Source organism: Nicotiana tabacum, chromosome 12 (genome assembly GCF_000715075.1).
Source record: "Nicotiana tabacum cultivar K326 chromosome 12, ASM71507v2, whole genome shotgun sequence".
In the NCBI taxonomy this organism is placed as follows: domain Eukaryota; kingdom Viridiplantae; phylum Streptophyta; class Magnoliopsida; order Solanales; family Solanaceae; genus Nicotiana; species Nicotiana tabacum.
The window spans coordinates 78,133,032-78,159,456 of record NC_134091.1 but is presented as its reverse complement, the minus strand read 5'-3'; the positions used below and the strand labels follow the sequence as shown (position 1 = coordinate 78,159,456).

At 35.4% G+C, this 26,425-nt stretch overlaps 3 protein-coding genes across 3 annotated transcripts; 2 read left to right on the top strand and 1 right to left on the bottom strand.

The window, feature by feature from the left end:
* Nucleotides 1-6,468: 6,468 nt before the first annotated feature.
* LOC107814973 (thioredoxin-like protein YLS8) lies at nucleotides 6,469-15,824 on the top strand. The gene is made up of 2 exons (XM_016640473.2): nucleotides 6,469-6,696; nucleotides 15,365-15,824. Exons 1-2 carry the CDS (start codon nucleotides 6,577-6,579, stop codon nucleotides 15,671-15,673), a joined length of 429 nt encoding a protein of 142 aa, XP_016495959.1. The 5' UTR covers nucleotides 6,469-6,576; the 3' UTR covers nucleotides 15,674-15,824.
* A 345-nt stretch (nucleotides 15,825-16,169) lies between these two features.
* Nucleotides 16,170-18,385, bottom strand: LOC107814972 (chaperone protein dnaJ C76, chloroplastic). The gene is made up of 4 exons (XM_016640472.2): nucleotides 17,955-18,385; nucleotides 17,304-17,560; nucleotides 17,043-17,226; nucleotides 16,170-16,915 (listed from the first exon to the last, which is right to left on the bottom strand). Exons 1-4 carry the CDS (start codon nucleotides 18,303-18,305, stop codon nucleotides 16,304-16,306), a joined length of 1,404 nt encoding a protein of 467 aa, XP_016495958.2. The 5' UTR covers nucleotides 18,306-18,385; the 3' UTR covers nucleotides 16,170-16,303.
* A 2,115-nt stretch (nucleotides 18,386-20,500) lies between these two features.
* On the top strand, nucleotides 20,501-25,827 carry LOC107814971 (uncharacterized). Its single transcript, XM_016640471.2, has 3 exons — nucleotides 20,501-20,779; nucleotides 24,154-24,888; nucleotides 25,048-25,827. The coding sequence occupies exons 1-3, from the start codon at nucleotides 20,501-20,503 to the stop codon at nucleotides 25,825-25,827; spliced, it is 1,794 nt and encodes a 597-aa protein (XP_016495957.2).
* Nucleotides 25,828-26,425: the final 598 nt, after the last annotated feature.

The window sequence follows — 26,425 nt, the reverse complement described above, 5'->3', positions numbered from 1 at the left end:
TGTCCGCAGTTGTCCTTCATGGATATTCCCTATATATAAGTAGAGCTCCAGGAAGCTTATATTATATATAAGACAAGAAGTGTAATCTCAGATTTACCTATAAACAGCTTAACGAGCAAGAGGCCTTGCACAATCGATAGAATAACTTAATCGCTAGAAACAGATCATGATAGTTAAATAAAGATAGCCATAACCTCTATAAATTTAGGGAGAGCGGAATATAAGTTAAGAAAGGTAATAAGCTTCCTAAACACGACTCCCCTCGAAGATTAAAGATTTCGGACAAACGAGCTAACCAATAAATAGTAACATGAAAGTAGAAGAAGATAAAGTTATATAAATTGTAGAGTTAGATTTATAGGGCCATGCGATAGCCGTACACATCCTAGGATAGACATAAAATTTCTAAAGCTAAGGGAAGTATGATATGAGTAATGAATGTAAGAAGGGGTTTAAAGAAAACGAGTTAACAAATACGAATCATGAGTTACAGAGAGTACTGGACGAGTTTACTTTTTTTTATAAGTATGAGTACCTAGCTTACAAATTGTTTATTGCTGAATGTTGTTTGAAGTTGCATATAAATATGTATAGGCCCTAAGGACGGTTACTAGTGAATTCATAGGTGCACAGTAAGGGTGGTTATGGACGGCCAGGAGCACGCATAGCCAAATCCAAGTATGTGAACGTACAGACCGTCTGCTTAGCTACGCGTACGTGCCACCAGACACTTATGGTTGTAGTGCGCCTTACGGACGATTTGCCTTGCTACATGTAAGAGACACTTTATGTTCAATTTGAATGAATAGACGGTGATCTAGTAAAAGATCAGAAATTCAGTCATTAAAGATAGTTCAGAGTACTATGATAGTATAAGTTGTGTAGCTAGACAGAGGGACCAGACGGTCCAAGCGATTGTGATATGATAAGTTGATCGAGAGTACGTAATAAGTCCACTCTTGTTCTTATCTTTCAACAGAGATTCTACTGTATTCATTTATGTTCTTTAGTTTCCGAGTTTATATATATTTTTCTGCTTACATACTTGGTACATTTCAGTACACTGACGTCTCATTGCCAGGGCACTACATTTCATGTCTGTAGGTGCAGGCAACCAGTTTGACGAGCTCTCATAGTAGACATGGTTGATATTTAGCGGAGGGTCGGTAAGACTCCATTTCAATCGGAGTACAGTCGAGTCTATAGTTTATGGTATCAGAGTTTTGCTACAGACTTATGGGTAGGCCGGGGCCTTATCCCGACCATGTTTGATGTCAGACACTCTTAGAGGCTTTGTAGACACAGGTTCAGTATGTACATTATGTTAGTGGTCTTGCCGGCCTTTATTTATGTTTTCCTTTTGGGTTGTCCGGTATTGATACTCATAGTGGCCTCCTCGACCCGAATATGTATTGATGTTTTGAGTATGATGGCTAGTTGATATGACGCTTACCCGCCTACGATATATTACGAGTTGCGGCCATGTTGGCCATGATAGTTTATAGTACGATAGAGTTCGGCCATGTCGGCCTATGTACGTTTTGGGCTACGTCCAACATTCAAGAGTTGCAGAGTTGTTCACTCGGGCCAGTAAGGCATCGGGTGCCGGTTACGCTTCACCTAAGTTGGGGTGTGACAATTAGATAAACTATCATATGTCCTTCTAAATTCATCTTTTACATCATATGTTTTTTCACAGTTTTCTAACATCAACCAGATTGTAATTTACCAGAATAGAAGCAAATAAAATTCAGAAAACAGATAGCATTTTGAAGAGGACGAGTGTCTCACGTAAATATTCTGAAATGATGTTATTTGACACTAATAACCCTCTTTCTTTTGCAGCTTCATTAAACGTTTCCATATTCTTCTATTAATAGGAAATAAAAGTGATTCAACAATAACCTGACATTATATTGTTCACCTTTTCAAGGGTTGGTTGCATAATTGAAAGGATAATTTTGTTTTAATATAAATATTAAATGCCTTAAAGATATCAGCTTGATCAATTACAGATATTCTTTTCTTATATCACTGACCGAGAATTCCAAATATAATTAATACTTCAGAATTCTTTGTATAGGAACATCATGCTTCGTCATCTATTGAGCATATCCATAAAACTCAATAAGCATGGTTAGTGACATTGTCTAACGCTATAAAAATTTGCAAATTTTGCATTTCCGTTAGTACATTAAGTATAAACATTTCATCAAATTTAATATTTGGTTATTTCATAAAAATTATTACTAATAAAGATAAGGAAAATTCCTTTGGGCCACACCACTTTAGGCCACAATGACCCAAATGGGATTATTAAAGTAAAATCACACCCAAATTAGGATTTCTGGACAAACTTTATACCGAAAATGCTCTTACCGCTAGGTTTGAATTTCTCTCCATGATTCTCTCTCACCCATTTAATGCATGTCTTCCCAATACATGAAAAATATCAAGCATGCAAATCCTCTTTCCTATAAACCTTTTTAAAAAAAAATCTTTTTACATATTTTTTCATCTTTTTTTTTGTAGTATACACGTATATATTTCGAATTTATTCATCTATATACATATATTTTTAGAGAAAATACTTCTGTTTAGAAAAGAGAGTTATAATACTTCTTAATTCTTAGTGTTATAATACTTCTTTTTAGAAAAGAGAGTTATAATACTTCTTAATTCTTAGTGTAAAGAAAATATATTTTTATATTTGATATAATAATAAAAAGATAGTTATTAAAAATTACGATGAATAATAAGATATTGCTAGCTTCGATATTTCATTGCTAAATGTTAGCGCCGCCATATTAGCGATGATTTCACTTTTTTTTTGTAAAAAAATTCATATTTAAATTAATATATTTTCTTTTTATTTAGTGATGAAATCATAAATCTAACATCATTTCATAGATAATTAGTTAGGAAACGTCATAAACCACTAAAATTAGTTTTTCTTGCACTAAAATTGTCATAATTTTTTTAATATATGAGTACTTATTTAAAATAAGTGTTTAGATATATGAAATTATTTTAAGTACTTATTCAAAATAATTGAGGACCACATATACATAAATAAATGGATAAATAAATATATAAAGTCTTCATCATATGAGTACTTAAATTAAGTGTTTATATATAAAAAAGGTACTCCAAATACTTATTTAATAAAATAAGAGTTTAGATATAAGAAATTACTCTAAATACTTATTTAAAAATAATAAAGGACCAAACTTATATATATATATATATATATATATATATATATATATATATATATATATATATATATAAGTCAAGGAGTCAGTTGATAAGCTTTGAGGCCTTAAGTATACTGATCTATTGCTTAAGATTAATTTTTATATTTTACAATTTGTTATTTGAGAATTAGTAAATTCTTTGATTAAATACAATTACTAAATAGTTTATATTTTAGAAAAATCTAACTTTTATATTTAAAATTTATTATTCCTAAAATATCTCTATTTTCTTTTTGGACTAGCTCTTGTAATGACTTTGGTAATCAAAGAATAATATTTATTTAACTATTTATTGTAGTTAAATAATACTATTGATATGGTAAATGCATGACAAAAAGTTATAACTAGCTAGCAGAGTTTATTGTCTCTTCGAATTTTGTGGCTATATTATCTTATCATAACAAATAATTATAGTTATTAAACAAACTATTGCCATGATTATTTATGACATGAATAAAAAAAGAAATTTTTACATTCAATGTTTCTTGCAAATTATGTTAATTACATCGTTGCGATTCATAGTAATATTGACCGTTTTTATAATAACCAATATATAATTTCATTCATTAAGGTCATACGTACCGGCCACTAGTTATTCATAGCAATTATATAACTCCATTGACTAAGGTTGTAGTCATATAACCTATGTTAATTACATCGTTGCGATTCATAGTTATATTGGTCGTTTATATAATAGCCAATATATAATTTCATTCGTTAAGGTCATACGTATCGGCCACTAGTTATTTATACAACCATATAAGTTCATTGACTTAGGTCATAGTCGTATAATCTATGTTAATTACATCGTTGCGTTGAATTGACCGTTTATATAATAACCAATATATAATTTCATTCATTAAGGTCATATATATCGGCCACTAGTTATTCATAGCAACTACATAAGTCCATTGACTAAGGTTGTAGTCATATAACCTATGTTAATTACATCATTGCAATTCATAGTTATATTAGTCGTTTATATAATAGCCAATATATAATTTCATTCATTAAGGTCATACGTATCGGCCACTAGTTATTCATAGCAACCATATAAGTTCATTGACTTAGGTCGTAGTCATATAACCTATGCTAATTACATCGTTGCGATTCATAGTTATATTGAATTGACCGTTTATATAATAATCAATATATAATTTCATTCATTAAGGTTATACGTATTGACCACTAGTTATTCATAGCAACCATATAAGTCCATTGACTAAGGTCTTAGTCATATAACTTATGTTAATTACATCGTCGCGATTCATTGTTATATTGAATTGACCGTTTATATAATAGCCAATATATAATTTCATTCATTAAGGTCATACGTATACGCCACTAGTTATTCATAGCAACCATATAAGTCTATTGACTAAAGTCATAGTCATATAACCTATGTTAATTACATCGTTGCGATTCATAGTTATATTGGCCGTTTATATAATAGCCAATATATAATTTCATTCATTAAGGTCATACGTATCGGCCACTAGTTATTCATAGCAACCATATAAGTTCATTGACTTAGGTCGTAGTCATATAACCTATGTTAATTACATCGTTGCGATTCATAGTTATATTGAATTGACCGTTTATATAATAACCAATATATAATTTCATTCATTAAAGTCATACGTATCGGTCACTAGTTATTCATGGCAACCATATAAGTCCATTGACTAAGGTCTTAGTCATATAACTTATGTTAATTATATCGTCGCGATTCATTGTTATATTGAATTGACCATTTATATAATAGCCAATATATAATTTCATTCATTAAGATCATACGTATATGCCACTAGTTATTCATAGCAACCATATAAGTCCATTGACTAAGAAAAATTAGACAAATCTAATAAGAATTCAGAAAATAAGTTTTGATCAAATTTCATTTGTGGTGAAAACTAATTATGATTGACTCATATTTTTATAGTAAATAGCTTTTTCAAGCTTTCAAAAATTAAGATTCTTATTTTAATAGCTATTCACTAACCATGTGATTCGTTTTCTTCCATTCCACTTTTTTTTTCTTAATAATTTAAAAAAAAAAATTATATAGAGAAAAAAAAATAGTAGGAACGTTGTTACAATATTATATATAATGTGTTTAAAAAATAAGAAAATAGTTTTTTATGATTAATATCTTAATTGAGAGCTATTACTTTAAGTCTGAACGCATAAGATGATTTATTAAAAATGGGGTCCAATTTAAAAAATAAAAGGATATGACTTATTTGAATTTGAGATGAGATTTAAAAAAAAAAAAATATAATAAGAAAAATCATATTTTCGATATGAGCAATAGAGTCAAAGTTTCTTTTAAAATAATTTTTAGTTTTTATTTGTATTATATTAAAATGAGTGTGGGGCAATAAATATTAAATTAAACAAACTAATGTTTCTTGTACTACCAAGTTTCTTGGTTTGAATTCATGTTTAGTTTAAGGATAAAAAAGTTTATTTTGCTGATGTGTAGATCGTATATTTTTATTAAATCAAGTATATAATTAATTTTTATTAAATATACAGTATAATTTGCTATACACATAAAATACACAAAGTATATAGAAACTTTTCATCTTCATATGTATGGAAACATGTATCAATTTTAGTTGCTCTATTTTGGGAATAGAGATAAGTTACTGTATTTATTAGTGTGTTTTGGAGGGAAAATTATTTGGGTGAAAGATTGCAAAACTGAATAAGGTTATGATAGTCTTTTTACTAGTGTGGCCACATTTGGGCCAAATTAATGTGGCCGTTTGTTGAATATAAATATTTTACTTGATTATCTATTTGGGAGATGGAGCTAAAGGTTTATTCACTTGATGCATGATTGAAAACTTTTAACTTTATAACGAATACCTAGAAGTAATTTATTTCAAATATTAACAAAATGTAATTATTAATAAGAAAATTGAAAGAGTATGAGTAAATGGAAAAGCTATCACATGTTCTATGAATTTATCGAATGATTTCGTTTGTATCTCTTCTTAGTGCGTTTTCTTCTAATTAATCGGAATTAGAAGGACGTGCAAATTCTTTATCCTATGTTATTGCCCAATTCAAATTAATATTTTATGATGGCTATTATTATAATTTCATTCTTTATGGATAATATTTGTTAAAATTAATTTAGATTTTAAAGGGTATAAAGGTGAGTTAATATTTTAGGATATAAAAACCATTTTAAAAAATAAACTGGGAGGCTATTATTAGATATTTTCTTCTCTCCCTTTATACCAATCGAGGAGAACCAAAACCCTTCCTTGAGCTACTTTTCCCTTGCTATCCTAGCGATCAGAGAAAGATGTCGTACTTGTTGCCTCACCTTCACTCGGGATGGGCGGTGGATCAGGCCATTCTTGCTGAAGAGGAACGCCTCGTCATTATCCGCTTCGGCCATGACTGGGACGAAACTTGCATGCAGGTATACCCTAAAGCCTTTTTCCCCTCTCTTTGCATCCCCATATAGGAAACTATGTGCATATATTTGTCTTTCTAGGATGTTTGTTTTAGTAAATTATGGGTTTCTTGCTTGGGATAATAATTTGCTGGGGATTTTTTTAATTTGTTCGTGAAACCCTAGGTTCTTGTGTATTCTTGATTACTGTAATTTCAACTGATTTCACCATAAATGTTTTTTGATTTCAGTTTTATGGTGCGTTGAACCAGCTGTATAGTCTTTTTACTTTTTAGTAGAAAAGAAGTTTTGGGTACTCCGAGTTTTGTTTGTTTAATGTCTTAGGATAATCAATTTGTAGTGGGTCTAGAATTTCTGTAATGTTTCTTCATATTAGAATTCAGAAATACAATTGCAATTAACGGATGGAAGCTGGGATTTAATGAATAAGGTCTATTACAATTAGTGGAGGAAAAATGGGCACGGGGGTTGGATTCGGACTGGTTGAACACTCCACAATCCATCTACCCATATTTTAGACTGGTAAAAAAAGGGGCTTGGGGAAGAAGTTGTTTGGGTTAAAACCGTTCAAAAAATTGCATGCTATGTTCCATAACGAGACTGGTCTTGACAGAATGTTTCCATTTTTGACGGTCTTAGCGAAATCCCCCTCCCCCCCCCCACACGGAGGATTTTTCTTTACTTGAACATCATAGTTCTTCAATATTTAAAGCGAGGTTGAGGTAGTTCGGACATGTCAAGATGAGACATAGATGCGCTAGTGAGGAGGTGTGAGAGATTGACGTTGATGGGTCTAAGGAGAGGCGAGGTAGGCAAAAGAAGTATTTGGAAAAGGTGATTAGCCAGGACATGGTACATTTGCAGCTTACTGAGGACATGACCCTTGATAGAAGGGTGCAGAGGTCGAGGATTAAGGTAGTAGGGTAGTAGGTAGGGGGCGCTTTTCTTCTCCATACCAATATTACTGGTATTACATTCGTATTTTCTTATTTTTTAATCTCTATGACTAATTGTTGTTTTGTTTCAATTATCTTATTTTGTTGTTATTGTTACTGCTTTCTTTTTCGTGGCAATTGTCTCTCTTTTCCATGAATGCTGGGATTATGCTTTACTTGAGCCGAAGGTATATCGGAAACAATCTTTCTTCCTTCACAAGGTAGGAGTAAGGTTTGCGTACACACTACCCTCCCTAGACCCCACTTGTGGGATTCCACTAGGTATGCTGCTGTTGATAATTTATGTTTAAATTCTTAGTTCAAACATCGATTTTTGGTGATTTACTGTAAAAAGCTCAAAATTTCATTGTTGGACCTTAGAAAGTGTTGCAGAAGACAAATTGAGTCTTTTTGATTTGGTGCTGTTTGACTAAATTGATAATTGGAGATTGTTTCTGTTTGTATTTGGAAACTTTGTTTCAAATTTGAGATCATTTGGAGTAGATTTGGGGTGGTTTGATCAAAATTAAAGTTGTAAATACGAAGAACACTTTGTTAAAACAACACAGAAAAATTATGCCAATTTGGTAAACTTAGATGAACAACTTAACAAATAGCTAGAAATGTTGCATAAACTCTACTAACCCGGTAGAGAAATCTCTAAAGAACCAAATTTTGCCAACCTGATAGACTTTGATGAATAACATAACGGATAGGTAGAGTTAATATAGCAGAATTCTACCGGTCCGGTAGAAAAATGCTGAAGAATAGTAACCGAGTACGGGTCCAGGGGACATTTTTTAGATATGGCTAATTTTAGAGATATTCAGCTAACACCAGCCCCTTAATGGAGCCATTCCTGTTAATCACCCAAACCATTTGACCCATTTTTGAATTTCACCTTGTTCCTAATTTTCAAGAAATTGAATAGAAAACTTGTAACAAGAAATGATAAGTAGAAACGAGTGTTACCATAACTTTGGGTTTACACCAAGGTGGCAAGGATTGACATTGAGCCAGAACATGTTATACCTCAATATAAGTTGAGGTCAAATCAGAGGCGGATCCAAGATTTAAACTTTATGGCATCGAGTTCGGGGTTCTACCTCAACTCATTTTATTTATTGAGTTCAAAATTAATTATTTGTACTTTTTTACTGAATCCAATTTTACTAGGTTCAAATGAACCTATACCTTACATCCTGCATTCGCCCCTAGGTCTTATGGTGTATCCTATTTGCTAATGATATTATGCTAATTGACGAAACTAGTAAGGGAAGCTCTATAGAACAGTTGTAAGACCATTAGTGTTACATGGAAGGGAATATTATGCAGCTAAAATGGGAGGGCGCTTCGCCTCGCTTAAGCTATGCTTCAGTGTAGGCAAGGCACTATGATGTGCGCAAGCATTGCCTATGAGTTCTATCTTCAATCGAGCAGTGCTAAACAACAAATATAATCGTCAAATAAGTATATTAGTTGTTAATAAAAATATTGCAAATGAATTTGTTACTCTTTTCTTAAATTACATATATATTGTTATTTTTCATTGTGCCATTTTTTGTTGCTAAAACCCACACTTAAATTGCTTTTGTGCTTAAGGGATAAGATGGAGCGCTTTTTAGAGCTTTTTAGAGCTTTTTGCCTTTGGCGACGCTGCACATCCACAAGACGAGTGTCACATAAATGTGGGTGCTAAAATTGATGTGTGTTGGTACAAGATTAGATTAGCCTAAAAATGACCATATTCTCCGGAAAGGACAAGTAGCAGACATTGAGGATAAAATGAAAGAAGGTTGCTTGAGATGGTTGGTTATCTCCTGCGTTGGCCTCCGGATGTCAGCCTCCAGATTCACTGGTCATCTAAGTTGCTCGGATACGGGTGTCCGACACGGGTGCAGATCTAGAGGCCGGATCTTCGAGATGTAATTTCTAAGATTCGGGGATACGGATCCTTGTACAGATACGGGTGCGGGTATTCGGCTAAAAGTAAAATAAAAAAAAATAAAAAAAATCTTTAAATTATGAGAAATTTTGTAGAATACTTACGTATGATTTGTAAAGTGTGGATTTCTTTTTTATTTTCAAGCTGTAGATAAGTAAATGATTGATTTACTAGATAAAATATGCTATTTTCTTCAAATGTACCCTAATTTTCGTTCTGATTTTGGGAATCAAATTGTATCTCGTCTCGAATTTTTCCGTCTGTCGTGGTCAAAGTACCCAAAATTATTTGACCAGATCCGGTACGGATCCCTTACCCACACCCATATTAGTGTCATGTCGACACGGATGCGGCACCTAAACTGCCGTGTCGGAGCAACTTAGCTGGTCATTAGGTGTGAAACCATGGTTATTGAAAGGGATAAGATAGACCTAAAATCACATGAAAATAAATGGTCTAGAAATGCCTACAATATGTTGGAATCAATGCAAGACTTAACAAAAGATAGGACATAATGGAAGAGAAAAATTGTATAGGCAATAAAAATTAATTGGTAATATGCTTTAGTCATGTTAATACGTTTACTTTAGGTCCTATGTTTTTTTGGTGTCCCTTAGCCCTATTTGAGATTCTCATGCAGTAGGAGATTTAGAGAACATCTTGTACTTTTTATTTTTTATTTTTATTTTGTATAATCTTGGTCAACGATGATTATAAACAGAAAAATATGGTGAAGATTCATATGGCAGATTGGTACTTGTTTCGGACTGAGGCGCAAGTATTGTACTATTTGGCCATTTTCCTATTCCATTTGGGAGCAGCTTTCTGAAAGTTTTTTTTTTAAAACCTTATTTACAAAATAAGAACCCGGTCGATTGGAGTACCCTTCCTCCTTTTTGAGGCTTTTAGGCCTCCGGTCAGTCAGGGGTTGACATGAGACCGGATATTTTGGGGAATCCGATGGTATTTGGATCAGTTTACGGCTTTGCGCCGCACACAACTATTCTAATGGATACATGCTACTTCCTACTCGCACATGTACTTGGTAACTCTTCCACCGAGGATTTCAAAAAGTTGAATTCAGAAATGAAATAATGATTAAAAAGAATCTAGCTTGAATTAAAATTCAGAAACAAAAGAAATGATAAGAAAGGAGTTTAACTTTTTGTTCCCCATCAATGATGACATCCTTCTGAGATTGAGACGACGAACAAAGCTCTTAACTGGAGATATATAGTGACATAATTACAAATTATTGAATGAAGCTCTTAACCGGAGACGTAGTGACATAATTACAAATTATTGAATGAAGCTTTTTACTGGATATTCAGTTACATAATTACAAATTATCATCAATAGTTGAGGCATAGCCATGAGATTTCCAGAAAGCCTTGGGGCCAAGATTTTGAACACCAGCATCTTGTAAACAATAATTTGAGTTCTGATGAGAGCGAAAAGGGAAGTAAGAACACTGAGAAGATCGAACGACATAGCGTGTGTGTGTATATATATATATATATGTTCTGGGTGTCTTTAGTGTTAGAATTTTGGAAAGAGAAAGTAGAAACAGGAAGTAGCTCTGAAAATTTTTTCACCACGTCTGGCAGGTTCTGTGGGAGTCGAAGAAAGAGCGCAATGCACTTGTATCGCTTTTTGGCAAAAAGTAGGCTCTCAATATTTACCCGTGAATGTGAATGAACTTCATTAATCCCGAGAATTACCCATTTGTCGATAGGCTAAATATTGCCGATTTTGGGGGTTTTCAAAAATGAGTCTTAATTGCATCAAAAGCAATAACAGCTGAATTTATAGCCGAAATGAAGAAACAACTAAAGAAGACTAAATATAGTGAGGCTCGATCTTTGAACAATCATAGGTTGTAATCCATCCGTTAGAATGAAAAGATTAAGAGAATGAACAAGAGCAATGAGGAAAAAGAAGAGTTCAGGCGAACAAATGAAGAGGAAGAGAGAAGAATGACAGTGTGTGAAGGAGGAAGGGGACACCAGAATTCCATTATAATTCCTTTACAACTGCTTCCCTTCCTCCAACTGCTGCTGCTTTTATAATAGCTAGGATCAATTTGAGCGGTTTCTGCTCATTAAGAAAAGCTAATCTCAGCAGTTTGTTTCATTTGTTGTTTAAGTCGACTTCTCCTTTTATTTATATTGCTCCCCTCCATTTACATATAACATTCCAGACCCCTTAAATTAATTCTTGTCCTCAAGAACTAGCAGCAATTCTGGAAACTTGCCCCAGATGAAATCAAAATCTTCCCATGTGGAGTCTTCTGGAGCTAAGTTTGATCAATGCACCAGTTCCTTTACCACTCCCACGTTGCCCCTTTTGACCCACTATCTCTGCAAGATTGCTGCGGGTTGAATTGACCTTGTTTGCTGAGCTCATATATATATGATACATGGGGTGCACCCTAGAGGCAGAACGTAAAAGCAGTCTATATGCCACCTTGCCCTTTCCGGAAACTTGAAGGCTCATTTGACATGGAACTTCAAATTTGTTAAATTCTTGTTCAGTTTTGTGCTTATATGCATAAAATTTAATTTATTTCGTGCTTTGCTTTAGATTGTCTTTCTATAGCTGCTGAATTTGTTGCTCTTGGCTAAGAAATCCTCTGGTACATTAGCTTCTAATGAGGCTCCAATTGATATCTCAGGAGGCGATACCCATACCATGCTTGAAATGGTACGCAATTCAAACCGTTATGGAAGTTTGAATTGCACCTCCGTTCAGCTAAACCAAGCCATTCCTTCCACTGATTGGGTCTATGAGCTGTCATACATCTCAAACAGGCAATATTACATCTATTCGCGCTCTCCGTCTGTCCATCTGATGGAGGGTGATAAGCAGTGCTGAAACTTAGTAGTGTCCACATTAATTTAAAATAACAATTCCTGCTGCTAGCAGTTAATAAAAAATATACCGCTTCTATCAGAAAGGATGGTTTCAGGAGTTCCATTTTAGCTTTCTGTTATCCCTTTAGTCATGCCGTCTACTACCACAAAGATGGTGCCCCTTCCTTGTGATTTGAACCTCTATGAAGTCTGCACTAATATGCTATGCATCCAAGCCTGCTCAGGAACGGTTAAGAGTTATAGAAGCCCTAGGCTGGAGAACCGTTAGTTCTCAGGTTCAAGCTCCGGCGGAGATAAAGAAGCACTAGGTAATTTCTTCCCATCTGTCTAAGCCTTTTGGTGACAGAGTTACCAGTACTTGTGCTGGTGGAAGATATCAGGTACCTAGTGCAATAGTCAAAGTGCAAGCTGGCACGAACACCATTATCATAGAAAGAGTTGTAGAAGCCCTAGGTAGGGTATTTTTCTTCCTTGCTTCTCTGGTACATTTCACATAGGACTTCACATTTTCTTTAAGCTCAGGCCAAGAAACTCTCTTTAATGTACCTACTTGACTTGAGTGTCCACCTACTGGTGAGTCATATAGTTGCTTGACTATTTGCTGCCTTAAATCCCCTGAACTTGCAATATACCCTTCATCTTTCTAACTAAAACTACAGATTGTAAGCTAAACTTGTCTCTGCTCTGAGGCTGTACTGTCAACTGTGAGCTAAGTAATTAAGTCTGTAACTCGTTGCTCCTTCGTTGCTGTGTTATTATTTTTTTTAATTCGTAGCTGTGTTGAAATCCTTTGTATCCAACTATTCAAATAGGTACAGTAAACTTATAGCCTGTAACCTTCCTTCAGTCTCTCTGTGCATAGCTTCATCCTCATTTCTCTTTGAGAGTGGATTAGCAACTCTATTTCAGCTGAATCTCTTGTATATCCACTTGTCTACAGCACTCAGTGGTGACATAAACTCTTTCTCATATGTATATTTCCTCCGCTGTCTAGGTGCTTGAGCTTGCTTAAATCCTATTGGCCTATTCCCTTGCATCAATACAGCTCCTATACCAGTTTGGCATGCATTAGTTTCCACCAAGAAAACCTGCTTAAAGTTAGGTATTGCTAGAACAGGTGCAATAGTCATTGCCTATCCAGTTTTAATTGGATGTAGATTTTATATTCTGCTATTAACCTTTTTTTGTTCTCCATTTTAGTAGTTTCTCACTTCTGCTTTTAGTGATATCTTTCCAGATTATCAGGGAAGCTGGTTTTTGGGTGGTTGGTAGGTTGGGGAAATATGGGCATAAGTGGTATTTTTAATTGATGCATTACTATGCAGTCATCACTAGTAAATTTATTAAAAAGCATCAGTAGATTTATGGAATACGCAATTTTAAGAAGCATCAGTAGATTTATGTAATACCGCCAAATGATTTTGATCTCGATTTCCAGTAATTTAACCTAGAGGAGTGATGTAACGTGAGTGAGGTAAAGAGTTTCCACCTTCTTTAAACATGGAATATATAAAGGCTTGGAAAGAGAAAAGAACCAAAATATTAAATACTTTGACTTTCTTTAAGCATCAAATACTGTTAAAACTTCACTACCTCAAAGTCAATAACAACAAAATAGTCCCAGAAAATAAATCTAATACATGCATGCTTCTATTTTATCGATGAAAGACTTTCATGTCCTGTAAAGATTTAATTCTATAAATTTAGCATCTCAAATTACGTATGCATAAAAGATATTCATAATAAGAAATAGCTATCTCAAATTACGTATGCATGTGCAAAATATAATTTTGAGAATTAGAAATATACAGATAAACAAAAAGCCACGCATGGAGAAAATTGGAAAAGAAAATGTAAAAATGGCAAAGAAACTCAAAGAGGAAGGCTATGCCCTAAAGGTGAGTGTGCCTATTATTGGACTACATGATAAAAATCATGAACAGAGAAACACCACATCAAGGAAAAGATCAATACTTAAACCGTCTAACGCAAAATGTTATAACGACAATTAATATACCTAAAGTATTTAGTATTGGCACTCCAATTATTCTCCAACATATATAAATTGACCCTGTCGATAGAAGAGTTACCTACTGCAAATGCATATTCTTCAGTAACTGAAATCTCATTTCAATAAATCTCGTATGGAATTCTCCATTGTTTCTGGGGAAAGTTGACTGTATGTGTACTTGTTTGTGGGAAAGAAAATAAATTAAAGAGTAGTTAAGAAAATTAATGGGAAAAAGAGGAAGAGACGTTCTTTTCAATGAGTCTCGATTGGAATTCCCCATTGTTTCTGGGAATGTTGATTGTACGTGTACTTATTTGTGGGAAAGAAGATAAATAAAGAGGAATAATTAAGAAAATTAATGGAAAGAAGAGGAAGAGACGTTTTTTAGCCTTTTTAGGGAAATGCAAACGGATAGGTTGTTTAAATTTTTATTTAATAGACACTTTATGTGCTTTAATTTTTGTGACTCTTCGTTACCTCAGTGTTACAATTCTTTATTGTAGTTATATACTAGATAAGAGGACAAAAAAAAACAAAAATTGAGATAATAGATAAATAGGATCCTTAGCCAAAGAGAGGTGCCAACTCATCTCTTATTTTTCCTACTTTATATATCCTTGGCCATGGAATTCTTTATTGTAGTTATATAATAGATAAGAGGACAAAAAAAAACCAAAAAATTGAGATAATAGATAAATAGGATCCTTGGCGAAAGAGAGGTGCCAACTCATCTCTTATTTTCCCTACTTTATATAGATATATAGATATAGATATATATATATATATAGATAGATTTGGCTTCTCTCTACTCCTGAGGAGGGTTCACAGTGGCATACTGATTCTCCCCCCTTGCTATAAAATTTGTAAAACTCTATTTAGTTTTAGCTGGTTATTTCTTGTGGCGTTTCAGATGGACGAGGTGCTGGCTTCAGTTGCAGATACATTAAAGAATTTTGCTGTCATATACCTGGTGGACATCACAGAGGTCCCTGATTTTAACACAATGTATGAGTTGTACGATCCATCCACTATCATGTTCTTCTTCAGGAACAAGCACATCATGATTGATCTTGGCACAGGAAACAATAACAAGATCAACTGGGCTCTCAAAGATAAACAAGAGTTCATTGATATTGTTGAGACAGTGTACCGTGGTGCGAGAAAGGGTCGTGGTCTAGTTATTGCACCTAAAGATTACTCTACCAAGTATCGTTACTGAGTGTCTGTGATATTGTACTGAACTATAAGATACTTTATGATTAAACTGAATCAGCTGTCAAGTGTACAATAACTTTCCATTAGTTGCAAGTGGAAAGACCTCTAGTCTTCTTCAAACCATGTTATGATAAATTATATTGACTGTTTTGAAATTGTGCTTTTGTGGTTTCGGCTTCAGCATGTGCTAGGTGCCATAAGTGAACGAGTTGATTAAGGAGAGGATTTAACTATTCAGGTAGCTTTTAGTTTCTCTACTCTTTACAACGATTTCCATTACTTCTGCTAACGCTACGCGAGACTATGTAGAATAAGCATTTTGCAACTCCAATTTCTATAATGGGATAAAGTCGGATCAGGATATCAGGTAATGGAAGGGTTGAACCTTGTTTTGGTTAGCGTCTAACTTCTTAGTATGCATATGTGTGGTTGAGCGCATTCTATGTTTTTCTTAATGTTTTACCTCGTAAATATGTAAAGTGGAATACAAGGCAATCTCATAGGTGAAGCTTTGTTTTTCTATAAGCAGACTTTGAGGCCCTTGGGACAGGAACTGATTAGGCCATATAGTAACTTTACATTTATGTTGCAAGATTTATCTGCTTGCACTTGTATTCTGGAATGAAAGTGTTCACTATTTTCTGTCCTTCCCAAACAAACTTTGTAGAGACCCCACAAGTTCCACTAGAGCCATACCAATCATATACCATGTAGCACCTGCAAGAATGACCTTCAGCCATGAGCTGTTGACAATGTCTAATGCGAGAGAACCACCAATATGATCGTTGAGTCTAACAGTCGCTTCTTCTCCAAGTTTTATCCAAACTATAGTTGCTGCTGCTGTTGCTGTTGCGAATGGCACTCTCCAGAGCCAGGGATTGCCTTGAAGTTTGTCCTTAGGTGAGAAAGCTTCATCATAGAATTCTACCGGTGTTTGGGGAGAGGAAGCATTCGAGGAAACTTCATCCACCAAATTAGTGTTTGTGGCTTCTGGAAGTGCAGGGGTTGATGGAGACCAATACTCATCGTTGCACCTTTGATCAACTGTTGCCTTGGCTTGTTTCATAGCTGCTGCAGTAGCTCTGAGCTTCTTAATGTCGGGTTCAATTAGCCTTCTCCTAACTGGTACCAAAGCCTGGACAGCTTCTGCAGTTCCTATAATAGGTGATTGCCAGTAGAACCAATTTGACATTGCTCGGATTGCTTGAAATGCTGACATTCGTGCTTCTTTTTGCACATCTGAAGCCTGAAATATAGTAAGAGTTGTATGTCAAACGGATGCTACCCTGATTGGCCATGTCACCGGCTAAATCGCTATCACATTTGACTTGTAGAAAGAACATTTGTGCTAATATATTCAGAACAAGGGTTACCTTAGGGTTGGTTTTGGAAGCTTTATTCAAGGCATCTTGATATCTGCTTTGAAATTTTTCTAGATCATCAAATATATTCGAGGTGCGAGCACCAACAGTATTGCCAGCCCCAATTCTAACACTGCCTCGCGGCTTCTTGGACATTAGGAATTCAAGTGCAGCCAAGTTTGACCTCTCAACAACCCTATGAGAACATGTCAGAAAGAAGAAGTAAGCAATTAACTATCAATGTTTGAACTCCCAATTAGTAAATAGTCTTACGAGATGCAATCAACTGGACATGCATCTATAGCTTCTTGAATTTTGGGTTCAGTATCAGCCCACTGAGCAACTACTCTGGCTCTTCCATACACAGATTCAACAGCAAATGTCTTTTCTGCGAATAAAGCACATTTTAGGCAACCTACACACTTGACTTCATCAACAAACACAGCTCTTTCTTCGTTCTCTGGACCACACCATGCTGAATATAAAGGTTTTCCTGTGTACCCCCTTAAGTCTGCAATTTTTGTCAGTTCCTGCATTATTTGATTACAACAGAAACATCAAAAAAGGAAGAGATTAACTGTTTTATCTTCTATGTGCTTAGGCTGATTTAAAGACCAATTTTTAGGATAATACAAGGTAACAAAGAAAGTGAGGGAAAGAAATTTTTTTCTCTTTAAGAAGATTGGCATAGTCTACCTAAGAATTATCGTGAATTCAAGATTTAAAGTCGGTGGATAGTGGATTATTAACTGTGAAGTTTCTTTTGCATATGTATACATAGTCCGAATCGGAAGCAATAGATTTAGTAGGATCCATAAAACACGTCCTAGATGGATGGAATAGCAGTGATTTTTATACAAGGTGCACAATACTAAACAATCAAAAGACTACTACTTTTTCCAGCATTTACATGGATGAACTGACCTTATCATAAGCCATACGTGCAATTGGATCAGAAAGAAGAGCATAGGCTTCATTGAGGATAATAGCCATGTCATGGCCAGATGCTCCGGCGATATCTGGGTGGCATCGCTTCTGCAGCATCCTATAGGCCAGCTTAATCTGAGCCTGGTTAGATGAACTATCAACTCCAAGAAGATCATAGAGGTCAAAGTCAGTGATTGAAGAAGAATAGGCTCTGCATATCATGAGACATTTATTTGTATTAATATTGTTGTGGGATTTCCATGAATTTGCTAGTGGAGTCCTTGGATTTGGAAGTTTGTTTATGCTTTTGTTGGGAATGGTTTGTATTGGTAGAGTTACAGAATGCATTGTTTCTGCTGGAGGGGAGAGAGGAAAAAAGTGGCAGGAAAGAGTAAGATTTTCTTTTTTTTGGCTTGGGGCAGATATTTTTTTTGTGTGGAAGATATTTGCATATTTCACATCACCAGAGAGTTTGAGAAGAGACTAGAGACTAACCGGTCAATCTATTTACTCTTGTTTTCATTTTGAAAGTTCCGTTGCTTCAGTAGATATTTAACTCGGGAAATTGTTTTACTAGTCCAATAAAAATGTGTAAAGCCTCGTATATTTTTGTACTTATTTTGAGCTAATTACGATCCTAATGAACATGTTTGGATTATTCCTAAAGTGTAAGCGGACCTATGTATAGATGGCGAGGTGGTTCCGGTATTCTGGTGTGAGTTTAGCTCGATTTAAAAACTAAATATATACTTTAGAGCATACATGATTTCTGGTAGAATTCAAAACGCAGCACAATTACATTTGCAATGTTACATTATATCGGTAAGAATAGAGCCAAAATATATAACTTTGATGGAATAAATTAACTTTTGTGAAAACAACCCCGAAGCGGTGTTTTTGATGGCTCTGATAGTTTCGTATCGTGATTTTGGACTTGGGCGTATGCTCGGAATCGAATTCGAAAGTCCGCAGGTTAATTTTACATTGGATAAGAATATCATTTACTTTTTTTTAAAAATTATTTGGTACTATGAAATCAACTAAATCCTTCTTTATTTGAACTATGCAGGAACTCATAATATCTATGATTTAAATCGACTTATATTTTACTTTATATACTAATAAAAAAACTAAATACTAATCTCACTTCTAAAATATTTTTACTTCTTCAATTTTCTTAATCATAAAATAATTCCATAAAGACTTCAAAGTTGCAATGACGAGGAAGAAGAAGCAACCGGGTCTGGCGCCGGTCTCGTCCAAAGTTCTGGTGCTGGAATCTAGGCAGATGACACCAGAATCAGGCGTTCCCCGGACCTTAGCTCCGATTCAATTAGGCCATTAACTTCCAGGAATGGGGAGTGCTCCTATAGTGCTACAAACAGGCCCCCAACCGGACATTACAGAAACTCCGCCGGAGCCTGATGCAGGGGCTACGAATGCGGCGAGGAAATTGACTTTCTCTGCCACATCTAGTGAAGTCAAGCCTACAATGACTGAAGTAGTTAAAGGAAATAGAGAGCAACACACGAGATTGAAGCTAGATTACTTTTCACCTGTAATGAAAGATGGAGTGAAGGTAGTCAAGCTAAATCCCCAGGAGATAGCTGACCAGAATCAGAAGTAGAGTCTAGCATTAATTGGTTATGTGATTGGCGGTAACTCTACCTTCAAGGAAATGCTCAAATTCGTCTATGGAATCTGGAATTTCGTCAATACACCTCAGGTATTTCTTCATAATAATGGATATTTCATCTTCAAATTTGAGAATGAGGAAGATAAAGCAGTGATTCTCCAACAAGGGCCATACACGTTCAATTATAGGCCATTCATTCTTAAACAGTGGGATCCAGAGTTCCAAATGAATAAAAAATCTACTCAAATTGTCCTATGTGGGTTATGTTTCCAAATCTACCAATTCATTTCTGGGCCCCTAGCAATTTGGGTAGAATAGCAAGTTGTCTTGGTAATCCTGTATGTACTGATAAACTAACTACTCAAGAGCAAAGGATTGCTTATGCTAGGATATTGATCGAGATGGATATATCCCAACCTTTGCCTGACTCACTCTCCCTTGAACTACCTGATGAAAAATACTACTCACAATCTATTGAGTATGAATGGAAGCCAATATACTGTCAAGATTGCTTGAAAGTAGGGCATATCACAGGGAAATGCAAGGAGGGACCAGCAGAACCTAAACAGCCTTAACAAAATAACAAAGAGAAACAAAAGAAATTGGAATGGAAAGCTAAGGATGTGCCTAATCAGATAGTGGATAATCAGACTAATGCTCAAGTAACTGAGCAGGATACTAGCAATGAGCAGCCTAAGAATGAACAAGAGGCTAAAGGGGATGGGCAACAGTAGAGGAAACAAATTGATAGGGGAAAGAAAGCAATGCTAATTACTATTGATAAGCACCAGGAGATTGATGAACTGGAACTTATGCTCAGAAGGAATCAGTTCAGTGCTTTGAGAATCCAACCAGAGGTTATCACTAACAAAATGGTAAGGGGCATTATTCCAACCAAGCAGCCTCCATGATCTTTGGATCATGGAACATTAGAGGGCTGAATAAGCCCTACAAGCAGAAGGAATTCAAATCCTTTCTGCTTACGAATAAAGTGGCTCTTTTGGGCTGCCTTGAGACAAAAGTTAAGACTAGAAGAGCAGGGAAGATACAAAGGAAGTTAGGGGCAGAGTGGCAGGTTTACTGTGATTATGTAGGTTGTCCAAATGGAAGAATAAGGGTCTGTTGGAAACCACAACTGGTGGAAGTTGATATCCAGTTCTCAAAGCCTCGAATTGTTCACGGCAAGGTAAAAGATAAGGACTCTCAATTTGCATGCTATGTAACTTTCGTATATGGATACAACACCATAGATGGAAGGAAAGACATATGGAGACAAGTGAGATCAATCAACAGTATGATGGTAGACTCTTGGATTATTCTTGAGGATTTTAACACCATACTATCAGTTAATGACAGAATTAATGGAGCACCTGTCGCGCCCTATTTTTCTCGCGAAAAAATGGATTTTGACACATGACAACTCCTTTTAGAATGGGAGGTAAAGTGCTAAAGGAGAAGAGTCGCCACCGAACGATTTTTAAGGTGCGTTAGGGCACCTATTATGCAGATAACTCTATTTGACTAGTCAACGCCACCAAAGATCAGGTAAGGACTCAAGTTACCTTAAAGAGAAGGGTGTTAGGCACTCCTCGAGGTCCACAACTGTGGGTCTCGGCCGAACTTAAGATTATGTGGATTACGATTAAGCTAGGTGATCAAATAAATAAAGGGAATTTAGAAGTCAAAGAACTTTATTACAACATGATTAATACAGATCTTAGTGCGAATATAGGGATATAACTATTTATATCTAATAACAACATATAAAGGGGGGGGGGGGTCCTAAGTGTTTTAGCCTAAAGGATCACCTAGTGCAACATAAATAATACTTCGCAACTCCCTCAAGATGGGGTGTTACTCATATTATTCAGCGGGCACAGACTATCTTCTCATGCTACCCGATTACTATGTTAAAGTTGTTACCTAAAAGCGTTCTAATTCAATTATAGGTCGTACCCTATGCATGCACTACCCGTCCCATACCTATGGTCCAGGAGGTATTGGACCTTTAATTTGGATAGTTCTAGACCTCACTTAGGCTACTCAGAAATGTCAAAACTAGGGGACATACAAAACACATTGGACTTCACATATAGACAGTCAAGGCTCAAATTTGCCTCCACACTTAAGCAATAAATGCACGCAAGACAAATTGTATGTTGAGCAGTTCAGAATTAAGAACTTAGATCCCTATAGACATGATTTCTGTGTGACAAGGCATTAAGGCATGCAAGCAGTTTCAGAAACCAAACGTCGCCCATAGACAGGATTGTACAGTTATCGCATATTGATTGTTAAAATTGCAGATTTCCAATTATTAATCCTGTAGATGTGGCATCTAAGTGATTTATGTAGTGAGGACAGTGGAATCTATCAAGAGAAACCCAGAATTACTCACGCTTTTGATAGTGGTCTAAGTGAACAATAAACAATGTTGAGAGGGGCATCAATAATAGTTATTTAGGTGAATTGTGGTATCCTATAGGCATGATCTTTAACGATTAGCACTTGAAACTGATTTTATTGTTATAATTTAACTTTATAGGCATGTTTTCTAGGTGAACAGTGCAATACTATAACAAATGAGATGATTAAAATCCTATAGGCATGGTCTCTAGTGGATATACTGCAGCGATGCAAATTGAAGAAAAGTTCAACGATATTTATTTTCTATGGGCAGGTTTTCTAATAACATATAGCAACAAGGATAATGGAGGCATTTGAGCTCATTCTTTACTAGTAGACAAGTAGTGTGAGTGTGTGCTTTTCCTAATGGCATAATTTTTACAGTGTGCGTAGAGAGTGAATGATACATATAGCAAACATATTATTAAGTCCTATAGGCATGCTATCTACCCGTCGTAGGTAAATATTAAAATCTACCCCATTTCCCCTTTACTAACAACCCCAATTATTTATACAAAGATTATTACAGGCCCAATAATAAGTAAAGTAACAATGTACATAACAGTGAACAGGCCCACAATAGGCCCAAATAAAACAAATAAATACCCATCATTGCTGGGCCTTCCATATCTCTTACACAGCGTACCCAGGCCTTTAACAAAGAGCCACGTTCAATACACGACTCAAGGGTCCATAGAAAAGTCCAAACCAATTCACTTAGCCACAGCACCAAGTGTTGCACCATTTGGAACAACCAATATAGATACACAGTACATGACAGGGAAGTAGAATAGTAAGAATAGTTTTGGAGGTTGAGAGAGTGACTAGGACCAAGCCCAAGTGTGTCAAAGTTCACAAGGGCCTCAATTGAACCCCGAGCAATGCTCACACTAGGGTGGTCAATAGAGAAGTCTTAGTGGCCTTGGTTTTCAGCCGGCCAAGAGTGATATGTTCAGAATAGTGTAGGTACCAAATGAGAGTGAGGGAACAGTGATTAAGAGGACAGAATTTGAAGAGGTGCATTTGTATTTTAGAAAGTAGACATAACATGGGTGACATACAAGTAAAGAGAATTAACAAAACTCAAAGAGCAAGTTGTTATCACAAATTCAAACACTTAGCATATTGGGCAGAAAACATTTTTTGTGAAAGACAAGGGCATCAAAGTTTCTAAGATTATAAGATTGACATACAAAGGTGCATAATACCAAACGAGTCTGAAGTAGAGCATTAACTTAAAGTATTAGAACCTAGGGGACCAAATCATGTTAAGTATCTATCACAATATCAAAAGACAGACATGTTAACTTACATCATGAAGAAAAACAGTATCAAACATGGTAAGGAAACACAAGTTGAGATAGCTACTCTAAAGGTTCAAATAATCTCTAAAGGATATGAGATTTAGCAAACAAAGACATGACAAAGTGTCAAAACTAGCATGGGAGTGGATCATAGTTAACAGTGAACATATTATAGATGCGAGTTAGTCATTACAGGAATGCAGAACAGAGTAGGAAAGACAAACTCATGTCAAACAGCAAATATAGACATTCAGGTATCAACACATTAAGCTTAAGAGGGTCTAAATTATTCAGGTGAAGCATATTCAAATAACATATCTCAGAACTGGCAGCTTTATTTAAAATCAAATGCTAAAGAGGTTCAAAACAAGTGCAAAAATTAACAAGGCTGCACACAGAAGTAGCCCAGAACACATTAGGTCACGAATTTCAGAGGTAAAAATTGCAAATCGTGAACACAGAAGAACAAAATTGTAAAAACCAAAAGATTTACCAGTTGACAAAAATAGACAACAAGAAAGAACCAACTCCACAATACTTTGAATATCAATCAAAGAGCGAGAACCCAGAATCTTAGTGCAAATATCTTTTTAAAATGAAGTAAAAATATTTAAAACATGTATTATAGGTGCAAATAATAATTTTAGGTAACTAAGTCATCACAAAAATAATTTGAAGGAGCAATTAATAATTATTCAAACAAATTTAAATATAGAAAAATCAATTTTAAAGCTCTAAAATTATAAAAAATTATAGAAAATGCTTGTATAGATTTGTAAACTAAATAATGATGCAAAAATGATGTTTTGAAAGTATATATATTATTTTAAAAATATGAGGGCAAAATTAGGTATCAATAGCACCAGTTCAACAGATTGAAACACAAGATTTTCAAGACTGTGTGGATGAGGTTGGGCTTGGTAAGATCAGAAGAAAGGGATGCCAGTACTCTTGGTGTAACAAGAGGGATCCTGGAGACAAGATCTATAGCTTGATAGACTGGGCATTTGGCAATGCCCAATGGATTAGCATGTATAGTAGTATAGAAGCTCACTATTTATATCCTGGCTGTTCAGACCACTCTCATATACTACTTACTACTAATATTATCAGACAAAAACTCCCAAAGCCATTCAGACTCCTTAATGTTCTACTGCAGCAACATTCATTCAAAGAAGTGGTGAAGTCTATATGGAAATCCAATGTACCTGGATATGCTATGTATGGAGTTTGTAAGAAGTTAAAGCAAATAGAACTTTCCATGAAGCAGATGAGCCAAGAGACGAATAAGCTGGATCAAAAAATTGAGGACCTGCAAGCAAAGCTTAAAGATACTCAGGAAGATCTGGAAGCAGACCTTTACATTGCTCAATTGATTATGGAAGAGAAAGAGTTAGTGCTGAAATTGGAGAAATGGGCCACAATTCAGGAGAGAGTCCTTAGACAGAAGTCCAGAGTTGTTTGGATCACACATAGGGATTCAAACTCTAAGTTCTTCTATGCTCAACTCAAAGCTAGGCATTCCAGGAACAATATTGCAACTATATACAATGAGCATGGAGTAAAACTAACAGATCCCAAGCAGGTGCAGAAGGAATTCATAGCATTTTTTCAAAAGCTGATGGGAAGTAGAGCTCAAGAACTACCCTGTTTAAATACTCACATTGCCAAGGATGGCCCTTGCTTGCAGAGGGATCAACAAATGCTGTTGATTCAACCTGTCACGAAGTTGGATATTCTTTAGGCATTGAGAGAGCTACCAAATGATAAGGCTTCAGGGGTGGATGGATTCAATGCAAAATTATTTAAAGAATATTGGAATATAATAGGGGAGGAAGTAAGTGTAGTTGTCTTACAATTCTTTGAATCTGGGAAAATGCTAAGAAAGGCCAATTTGACTACTCTTACCCTAGTGCCAAAAGTGACAAATCCTACTTATGTGAAGGAATACAGGCTCAGTGCTTGCTGTACAACTTTATATAAGCTGATAGCAAGAATTCTCACTGCCAGACTCAAATTGGTAGTAGATCAAATAGTTGGAGCCTCACAATCGGCATTTATAACAGGAAGGAGTATCCTAGATAATGTCATTGTGGAACATGAGCTTGTAAAAGGTTATACACAAAAGGGAATCTCTCCTAGATGTATTATCAAAGTTGATATAAGGAAGGCATATGACTCAGTGGAATGGGACTTCCTTAAAGCTGTTCTGCTAGAATTTGGATTTCCTAGGAAATTTGTTGGGTGGATCATGGAGTGTGTGACTATTGAGAGCTATTCCATTTTAATAAATGGTGGAATCACTCCAAAGTTTATGGCAAAGAAAGGACTGAGACAGGGTGACCCCATGTCCCCATATCTATTTGTCTTGATCATGGAATATCTCAACAGATCCTTAAAACAGCTGCAACATAACCCGGACTTCAATTATCACCCTGGATGTAGTAGAATGAAGTTGGTGCATATTTTCTTTACTGATGACTTGCTTATGTGCTGCAGGGCTGATAGAATTCCATACAACTGATGATTCAAGCTTTCAATCATTTCTCTAGTTTGTCTGGTTTGAAGGCAAATTTGGACAAAAGTTCATTATACATCTCTGGTGTTCCACAAGTATTAAAGGATCAGATCCTGAATGAAATGCAATTTGCATTAGGTGAGCTGCCATTCAAATATTTGGGTGTACCACTCTCATCCAAAAAGATCACCATTCAACAACGCATGCCAATTGTGGAGAAAATGATATCAAGGATCAGGTGTTGGACTACCAAATTCTTATCTTATAGTGGGAGAGTACAACTGATCAAGAGTGTTCTCTTTAAAATGCAAACATATTGAGCTCAGATCTTTGTGTTACCAAAGAAAGTTATACAACTAATCACCAGCATTTGCAGAACCTTTCTATGGACTGGGAGTTATGAAGCCTCAAGGAAAGCACTGATCTCATGGGAATCACTATGTATGCCAAGGGCTGCAGGAGGTCTAAAGTTGATAGACTTCAATCTTTGGAATAAAGCAGTTATCTGCGAGGTATTGTGGGAAGTTGCATCAAGAAAAGAATCCTTGTGGGTGCAGTGGATACATGGTTACTATATAAATAATAAAGATCTAGCTACTATGAA

Excerpts from the sequence above, each read along its gene's own strand:
- LOC107814972 (XM_016640472.2), bottom strand. The coding sequence starts at position 18,305 with ATGCATTCTGTAACTCTACCAATACAAACCATTCCCAACAAAAGCATA. Across the intron at positions 17,561-17,954 it reads CACGTATGGCTTATGATAAG|GAACTGACAAAAATTGCAGA; the intron begins GTCAGTTCATCC and ends CAAATAATGCAG. Across the intron at positions 17,227-17,303 it reads TGTCCAGTTGATTGCATCTC|GGTTGTTGAGAGGTCAAACT; the intron begins GTAAGACTATTT and ends ATGTTCTCATAG.
- LOC107814971 (XM_016640471.2), top strand. The coding sequence starts at position 20,501 with ATGATCTTTGGATCATGGAACATTAGAGGGCTGAATAAGCCCTACAAG. Across the intron at positions 20,780-24,153 it reads CTCGAATTGTTCACGGCAAG|GTATCAATAGCACCAGTTCA; the intron begins GTAAAAGATAAG and ends GGGCAAAATTAG. Across the intron at positions 24,889-25,047 it reads AACTAACAGATCCCAAGCAG|GCATTGAGAGAGCTACCAAA; the intron begins GTGCAGAAGGAA and ends GATATTCTTTAG.
- LOC107814973 (XM_016640473.2), top strand. The coding sequence starts at position 6,577 with ATGTCGTACTTGTTGCCTCACCTTCACTCGGGATGGGCGGTGGATCAG. Across the intron at positions 6,697-15,364 it reads GGGACGAAACTTGCATGCAG|ATGGACGAGGTGCTGGCTTC; the intron begins GTATACCCTAAA and ends GTGGCGTTTCAG.